Genomic DNA, 9,509 nt, shown 5'->3' on the forward strand with positions numbered 1-9,509 from the left:
GAACAATGAACCAGTCCTGCCTCTGTGTGCGTATATGTGCATGCATCTTGTATCTATATAATATGACCAATTCATGTTTTTGAATGTCATAGCCAATACTTAAAGGACCAGTGTGTAAGATTTAGTGGCATCTAGCAGAACAGACTAATATTCATGAGGATGTTTTAATTAGTGTATAATCACCTGAAAATAAGAATCATTGTGTTTTTGTTACCTTTGAATGAGCCCTTTATATCTACATAGGGAGCCAACTTATTTTGGGTTGTTGACTTATCATAGGATTGGTGGTTTGTCCTGTCGATGTGTCCTTGAGCAAGCCACTAAATCATAGATTGCTACAAATATTTGCATGAGTTGCTTTGGATAAAGGCGTCTGCGAAATTAATGTGATGTAATCCTTTATTTTGTGGGATTGACACGTAAAAACAAACAAACCCAAAAGATTTCAATTTTGTATTGATATAAAACAGAAAACAGCAGTCACAATGATTACTTTTCTTTGAGTTTATCAACTATTTCAGTCGGCAATGTGAGGCAGTTTTCGCTGCACATTTTACAGACTTTACAGAATCTTCACACACCTCTGATCAGATCCCTGACATGAAAATTATAATAAAGACACAACATAGCAATTTACATACATGGCAACCAAAAAGATACTTTCTTTATCAGGTTTTATTAGTAAGTGCTCAAGATTACACCTCTGTGTAGTATGTATATATGTAAATCCCTCTTGAGCATTTGGGAATAAACAGCAATAAGCACAAAAGCAAAAAAGGAAGAAAATTGAACAGTGCAGACTGCCGTTCTCATCTCAGAAAATCAATGATATACATAATATACATTATTATATACAGAAGTCAAACCTGTAAAGTTTACCTCCGGTCACTTTTGTGTATTTATGTCAAACTGAGAGCAAATAAAGTAAAATGATAAAACTCTTGCTGAAGTAAGCAGTGGATGGTGGTTCAGGACTCATACCTCACATGTAATACCTGCATTCTACTCATGTAGTTCTTTAAAACTGGCTCTTCCTTGAAAAGAAAAAAATAGACTTTCCCATTTTCAAGTATAAATTCATCATACAGTCAACATGTAGTCACTAGTGTTACTCAAATAGTGTCACTTAAAACTCTGATAATGTTAACTTCAACAGCTGTGTTCGTTCTCTGACATGAGATCTGCTCATCAGGACAAACAAGACAAGTCTTTATTTCCATGGTGCATTCACTGACATACTGTATAGACGTAATTAATGATCATTTTACCTGACAGCTGCCTTCATGTCTTCATGGAGGATACAGTACTGTTGGCATACGTTAAGTAGCTTATAACATACAGTATTCATAGATACAGCCACAACTTATACAATGTGTTTCATTGCAAAATACCAAATTCTGAAAACATAACCTGATTATAAAACATTTATAGGGTGAGAGTAGTCTAAAGTTTTGGAGTTTTTTTTTTCCCAAGAATTCCTTTATTAACCAGAAGCTTCTCTGTAAGGAATGAAAAAGCTGAAAGTGATGTGTCAAAATAGAAGTTTAGTAGCATCCATGTAAAGAGGAATGAATTCTTTCAGCCCGTCTGCTTTCAGGAGCTAAATTGAGGTCAGTCAGAGATATCATAAATAGATAAAGAGGACTGATTGAGATGGCCAAGGAGCAAATCTCAGCTCAGATTTTAGTCGCTTTCATATTTTCTTACAGCCTTCCGGTCTCACTCATGTTCTCCTCTCAGATACAGCAGGAATTCAATTATCAGCTCTTCTTCTCTTTTTTTTTTAATATATATCTTCCTGAACTGGGCCTCGCATAGTTATCCTGAGCCGTAACCGTAATCATGCCACTGGCATTAATTGGGCTGTAATTGCTGAGGCTCTCAGCACCTGGACGATGCTTAATTGTGTGCACTGTGCTGGCACAATGACCCATAATTTTTGGTTCATTTTTTCCCCTAATTTTTTCCCTCTCATTCCATCTGTATTGCTCTCCCACACCTTTATCAGCTTCCCTTTCTCTCCTCTGTGTGTGTGTGTGTGTGTGTGTGTGTGTGTGTGTGTGTGTGTGTGTGTGTGTAAGTTGTTTCAGTTTTTACCAACTGGTCAATTGCTATCTGCACTCTCAGTTTACTCCAGTTGCCACAAATTAGCTCTCTGCATTTAGCTGTATCAAAACTAAATCCCCAGCTTGTCAGGTTGCTATTTCAGTGTCGTCATTAAACTAATAAAATTAAAAGACTTTCTTTCTTCCTGATAGTGGTGAACGCACTCTCTTGAACATAACCTAATCCCAATTTATTGTTTCCGTGGTACTATGGGGGGCATTCAAAAGCAACATTATGCAACTATTTTACCTTAAAATAACAGCTTCTAAATCATTTTGATGGTACACTGACTTGTAATAGGGAGGATGGTGCCTCTTTCATTCCCACTCTGTGCCCCGAATGCCTGTTCTTGCAGTGTGTAACTTGGGTTGAGCAGGTACAATCACACAAGAGAAATAGCAGTTACCTGGATGTAAGTGCGTACGTGCAGATGGGCTGGCTCGCGTGATGGTGAATAAAGTAAAGAGCCAGATTTTTTTTTTTCAGTTACGCACGCTTAACTTACACAAAAGGTAATTTTATCTTATCCAATCCTATTCAAAATCCATCTTTTTATTGTTGTACTGTTATGTATGTACTATCCTATACAAAACTCTTTTTTATTGATTCTATTGTTGTGCTGTTTGTTTGTATTGTCATTGTTTATCTGTTTTCTGCTGTAAGCTGAATATTCCACAGTAAAATACTGAAATGTGTTTTGTTCACAGCTTGTTTTCGCTGCCCCTAAATGGTTAAGATAATAATAATAATGGTAATAATGATAATAACAATAATAATTCACATTTGAATAGAAAAGTTTGACTCAAATCCAAATTAATCATGACAAAGCAACATACATTACTGTCATAAAAAAAAAGAAAATTCATATTTTCTTAAATGTCAACTGCTAAGCGACAACTGACAGATTTAGCCAGACGACTGAAAACTAGAACGTTATTTCCAAGTTCTTCTTAAAGAAACAGTCCCACAATTTGTGAAAGATTCGTATTTCCAACAGTGCAATGAAAACTCTGATACCACTCTCATATCTGTGTGTTAAGTACAGAGCTAGAGTCAGAGCATGGTTAGCCTAGCTTAGCATAAAGACTGGAAGCAAGGGTCAACAGCGAGCATGACCCTGTCCAAAGCTTAAAAACACACCTACCAACACCTGTAAAGTTCACTAATTAATATGCTGTACACACACATAGATGAGATTGATAACAAATTTCTCATTTTACTCTCAGACAGAAAAGCTAAAAAGCACATTTTAAATATTAAACTATTCCTCAGAAGTCTCATTTAGCAGTTTAAGCAAAACTTCACAAGCTTTCTATTTCATTTTATCTGAAAATGAATGAAGGTTGGAAACTAGACTGCCACTTCTCGCAGTGATAGAAAGGACAGCTTCAGTTTAGACACAGTGGCCTTCAGTAAAAATGAAGAAGAGGTTGTGTATAACAGAGGCTCCACTGCTGTTACAGAACCTTGGAATATGCCCATATTGTAACCAACCACTGTGCTTGTTGTGTTTTGCTTTGGTAGAGTACTCTGGTCCAGCTCCGCAGCCAGTTCCTGCTGGTTTTAGAGTCTCTGACCGACTTCTGGGACGTCCTGGACGAGATCGACAGCAAGACTTGGATTCTGGAGCCGGAAAAACCCAGCAGGTCCGACACCATGAGGAGGATCGCCATCGGTACTGTCGAACACACACACAGGCTAATTCAAGTCAGACAGTTTATTTGTAGAGCCCACTATCACATCCAGTACAGTAACACTAATCATTTTGTGTCCTAAGAAAGCAAATTGTTTATTTAGGGGAAAAATCTATATTCCAATGTGTATGTGCAGGAAACAACGTATCCATCAAAGTGGAGGTGGATCCCAGACACCCTAAGATGCTGCCAGAGTGCTGCCTGCTGGGAGCCGAGCATGGTGGGTAGCACCCCAGAGACATGGCAACACTTCAAAGTGGGTTTTCAGGCGGTGCAAGAGCATAAGAAGTGTATCTGCACTATTACACATCCAAAACTGACACGCCAAATTATAGCATGTGAAATCCTCTCCTCATAATAATACACTTATCATGAATCCATGAGGTTTTTGTGAGTGAATTATTACATAAATGACTTTAAGAATCCACAGGTGACACATTGAGATGACGGTCATCTAAAGAATAAATGGACTGACAGAATACAGTTTAGTTCCCAAACCTGACTAAAACATATATTTATATACAGTTTGTTCACATGTATTTATATTAACAAGCAAACAGATTAGAATGAAATTGGTGTGTTTTCCTTCCATAACAAAAGTAACAAAAGAATAAAAGTTGTTGCCTATATTTCTGTAACTCACTAAACCTGAAAATTATATTTAGTTTAACCGATAGAGACAGAAAACCACAAACCACAAAAAACATTTAGTCACCCAACATCTATTCATGTCTCAGGAAAACGCCTTAACTTTAATTAATATTCAGCTGTTGCATCATTTTATGCCAGTAGTAGAGAAATAAAGTTACACATTGTCACCTCTGATTGTCACCATCAGAGGAGGTTGTAGTAGGTTTTTCAGCCCTGAGTAGTGTCTGCAAGGCTTCTTTTCAGGCTGCATGGAGGCCCTGCCAGCTCCTCCAATCAGAATGTTAGGGAAGTGTCTGGGAGGTGAAACCCAGGGCAAAAAAGTCCATGCAACTACTTGCCACTACTCAGTTTCCTAATACTGCTATGAACATATGCTAATAATCGAAGGTTAAACTCAGATAAACATAAACTCCCATCTAGATGTTGGCCGCTAGACAGTTAGAGGACACTGATGAGAACAACGTTTGTGAGTAAATCAAACTCCCATTTGAGCAAGTGGTCGACATGGTAATTCTTAATAATTAATTATCAAAATAGTTTTTGTAAATTATCTGTTGTAATAACCGGTTAATCGATTGTTTAATTGTTTGATCACTAATGGGAATGACTGTGTCCTGATAGTGCTCCCCGCCTGTTTTCACTGAATAATCTGCCAGCTGAGGATCAACTCAGGCAATAAAGTACAAACTGTGCCTGTGCTCACCATTATTCAGATCAGATCAGTTAGAAGCTGCCAGGCTTGAATGAAAAATGAAGAGGAATAGTGCTCCACATGTCTGGACTTCAGCCGGGGCTGCTTGTGCTGACTATTGTCTGCCGTCATGTCAGAGGACTTGCTTCCAGAATGGCATGTTTTCATTCTCGCCATGCCAACACCCGAGCCAGCCGGCAAACTTCGGCGCTTTCTATTTAAGTCCCTGTCAATTGTCGGCCATTGTTTCTATAAACCCAAGGTCATGCAACTCCTAGCCTGTTGCCTAGCAATGCAACTCAAAAGATATTAAACACATACACACTTCAGCCACCCAAGACGGGAGGCAGGCGGCGACCCTCAAATACGAGGGGTCGCGCAGAAATATTGCTTTTTGCATGTAGGAATAACAAATAGTGAAAGTGATGAGCGCTGCACGGAGACAAAGCTCCCCTGTGGAACAGAGGAAGCAATGATGGTTCATATCTGACAGACGTGACACCGCTGTCTGTTGTGAACCGGGCTGTTGTCAAATAAGAGACGCTGTTGCAGAGCGTATGCAGGGGATGATTCTTTTTTTTTTAAGGCAGTCTAATTTTCTGAGAGCTTACAACAATACATACATATATACAATAATAGTGTATCTGCAGGTGCATGAAATCTGTGAAAAAACGTATCCAGATTTGTCAAATAGAGGTTTTATCTTTCCAACTACGAGAAGTATAATTTACATCTCATAGCAAATCATCTCCTTTGTTTGTGTGTTGCAGTGGTGACTCCTCTGAGGAATAAGCTGAACGCCAACATGCACTTGTGGTGAGACATCTTGCTGCTTCTCATCAATCAGGCTTTTTCTGGGGTTTATGACTTTGTGATACTTCAATACTTTTCTTTATTAGGTTTCAGCTGAATCATATAATGAGGAGGATTTTCATTTTCAATATTTCATTTTCCATATTTCCATCATCTAAATGAATGAATCTGCTGTAATTAAAAAAGAACTAAATGTGTTACTGAAGGTGTTTTATACATATGAAGAGTATAATATTATGTACATTAGTAAAAATCAGTTTGATTATTTTATATGATTTTGCATTATGAACAAATTCCATGTAAAGACCAAAACCAACAGTGTTACTTTGTCTTCTGACTGACCCTGTAGCCTTCAGTCTGAAGCCCACTGTTTCCTACTGATGACGTAAAACATCTGCACTAATCACTACTTTCTAGAAATCACATGTGTAATGTGACAAGTATCACCAGACTCTACATTTCCCTTCAGCTCAAAAGAACATTTTAGCATCTTTCAGCTCGTTGTTTTGGTTTTACAGCCAGCAGCTTTACTGTTCTGGTTCAGTCTCTCTGCTCCAGACACACACAGTTAGTATCTAGCTGGTGAACATAGTGGAGCATTTAGCAGCTAAAGAGCCAGAGATTTCCCTCAGGAGTTGGTGGAGACCAAAACAGAAGTAAAAGAGAGTGAATATTAGATTTACAGACACCAGAGGGCCACAAACAAGGCTCCAAATGAATGATAATGTTGCTTTGTGCCTGTTCCATGTGTGAACAGGCATCATTTTTCATGGGATGTTCAGCTTGTTCTGCCTCCAGGTGGATAAAAAACAGAATATTGCAGCTTTAAATCTGCAAAAACTGATTTTTTTTTTTTGGCCTCTTGGGGGTAAGACTGAACAATTAATCCAAATTTTATTGAAATTGCAATACAGCCTACTGGAACATTCAAATTGCAGGGGGTACAATATCTCTTAAAGACAAAATGTGGCATTTTAAATGAAATGTTGTGGTGCTGCATAGATGTTCTGGCTAAACATCATATTCTACAGACTTAAGAAAAAATCTTTGTATGGTGCAGATCACACCATAATCATTCTAATATGTTTTCTCATGGAAATGAGAATAATGATGTAAAAATGATCATTCCCTCTAATATCACAAATCATATCGCAATTGCAGTATCAGTCAAAATGATTGCATTAGATATTTTTTCAAAATCGTTCAGTCCTGCTTTCCAGCAGCAGAAAAAAGATGTGAACACAACACTGACATATCATCACCGTTTAAGTTGATATGGCAACTGAACTTATTAGCAAACAGTTAAAACACTTAAATACACATCCAGCAGTGACGGAGCAACATTATCATTCATGTGGAGTCGTGTTTCTGTCCAGCTGGTGAATGTTAGTCCAGTATTCACTCTCTTGTAGCTCTGTTTGGTCTTCTTCTCAGTGTCTTTTGTGGTTGTCAGTAGAGTAAACCTGTACATACCAAACCACCACTGAAGGACAATGAACCATCTGATTATATCAAAATAAAAAAGACATGATTAGTCCTTTAAACTCAGGTTTTAACATTAGCCTCCCTGTATGACAAGTCACAGGAAAATCTTCCTCCACTGCTCTTCAGCTTAAAACAGCAGCAGAAATACTCCTGTTTTTTTTTTTTTTCTTGTTCTTTTTTTTTTTTTAATACGAATGGTGAAAGTCTCCTAATCATCCCCCAGTGTCTTTGCAGGCTCATTTGCATGTGGTTAATTAGTGTGTGAAGGAGCTGTCTGTGGTCTGCTGGCAGGAACCCGGACTCCAGCGTCTTGCACAACCTCCGGGATGTTTTGGAGATCGAATTCCCGTCACCTGCCACCCACGAAAAATCTGTATGTCACACAGTTGCCCCCTTTCCATTTCAAACATGTCCATTCCCATCACGATTACCTCAAGGAGCTGTGTGTGCGTGTTTACATCCTGTTTGTGTGTCTGTTTGAGCTTCAAGTTATAAGGGGGCGGACGTACACTATCGCCTATTTTTCTGTCTGTTTCCTTTTTTTTTTTCCTCCGTGTTTTGTTTTCCAAGAAGTGGGCACAAATTCTCCTTTAATTGGGTTGTTTACAGATAAGATCATTAGAATAACAAAGATGGCAGGATTCTCTGCACTATCAAATCGCTTTAATCACGCAAAACCATTTATCTCTCTTTTTTTTAACACTCGTTCTTTTCCCCTCCCCTCTCTGCGGTTGGGTTGAAAGGGCGTCGTGTTTATCCGCTGTCGCCGCGGTGATTAATGCTTCAGCTTCATTAACATTCAGAGGAGTGCAAAAAAGTTGAGTTGACCAGATGTTGATTTTTTTTTTTTTTTTTTTTACCTGCCATCCTCTCTCTTAATGGATAGCGCCAGAAAAACAGGAGCTTCTCATTACACCAAAATGAAAACGAGAGCAGAGAGACAGTGTGATGGTGAGACTGCAGAGAGACGTACAGGGTGTTTTAACTAGAAGGTTACACAAGTCCTGCCCCAATCTTCAACATCTGTGCCTGTAGTTGTTGTAGAAATGCATGTGAGGAAAACATGCTGAGTATTTCCAATCATTTATTTCATTGTGTGTGTGTGTGTGTGTGTGTGTGTGTGTAGAGCTTCAACGTTGAGTGTGGGATCTGTTACTCCTATCGCCTTGAAGCTGCGATCCCTGATCAGGTGTGTAATGACCCTCGCTGTGGCCAACCCTTCCACCAGGCCTGCCTGTATGAGGTATGGACACACACACACACACACACACACACACACACACACACACACACACACACACACACACACACACACACACACACCCCTGGTTTGTTCCTCTGTCAGCAGACTTCCTTTCATGTGCTGAAGTAGGAAAAGTTGTGATCCAACTTATCCATGTGTTTGCTGTGTGGATGATGGAAATGACACAAGATCATTTTCAAACTAATTATTTTATCATTTTAATGTTTTTAGTGCCTCCTGGTAAACGTTATCTCTGTCATAATCTGCTCATTTAGCAAAAGAACTGCATGTAATGCTTCAACATGAAGGCTGCTACTAACCATTATTTTCATCATCATCACTGATTCATTGTTTGATCTACAAAATGTCAGAAAATGGTGAGAAATGTACATTTCCCAGAATACAAGATCACATCTTTAAAAAGCAGCTTTTGTGTGAAAGTCCTAAACCAAAGAGATTCAGTTTAATATCACAGAATACAAGAAAACAAGTAGAGCTGCAACAATTAGTCCATTAATTGATCAGTTGATTCTGATAGTAGAATCATTTTTTTGGTCATTTTTCAAGCAAAAATGCAGAAAATTCACTGATTTCAGCTTCTTGAATGTGAGGATTTGCTGCTGTGTCTTATATGACAGATTATTGGATGATAAAAATAATTAGTTAGTTGCAACCCTAAAAACAAGCAATTATTCACATCAGATGCTGGAACTAGTGAAGTTTTGACATGTTGCTTAAAAAGTGACTTCAGATATTACTTCAACAAATAGTTGCCTTTAATATTCTCTTGAATAATTGACAAATCTCTCCAGCTCTAGTCAACAAT

The 9,509-nt window shown here is 38.3% G+C and overlaps 1 protein-coding gene across 1 annotated transcript in view; it reads left to right on the forward strand.

Annotated features, from left to right (window-relative positions):
• Positions 1-9,509, forward strand: part of fancl (FA complementation group L) — a 28,674-nt gene that overhangs the window by 17,277 nt on the left and 1,888 nt on the right. Inside the window, exons 8-12 of the mRNA XM_042433038.1 lie at positions 3,631-3,781; positions 3,937-4,020; positions 5,913-5,958; positions 7,732-7,813; positions 8,567-8,683. Coding sequence (XP_042288972.1) covers positions 3,631-3,781; positions 3,937-4,020; positions 5,913-5,958; positions 7,732-7,813; positions 8,567-8,683 — 480 coding nt within the window. The remainder of the gene's footprint in view (positions 1-3,630; positions 3,782-3,936; positions 4,021-5,912; positions 5,959-7,731; positions 7,814-8,566; positions 8,684-9,509) is intronic.

This window comes from Thunnus maccoyii, chromosome 14 (genome assembly GCF_910596095.1).
Source record: "Thunnus maccoyii chromosome 14, fThuMac1.1, whole genome shotgun sequence".
Taxonomy (NCBI): domain Eukaryota; kingdom Metazoa; phylum Chordata; class Actinopteri; order Scombriformes; family Scombridae; genus Thunnus; species Thunnus maccoyii.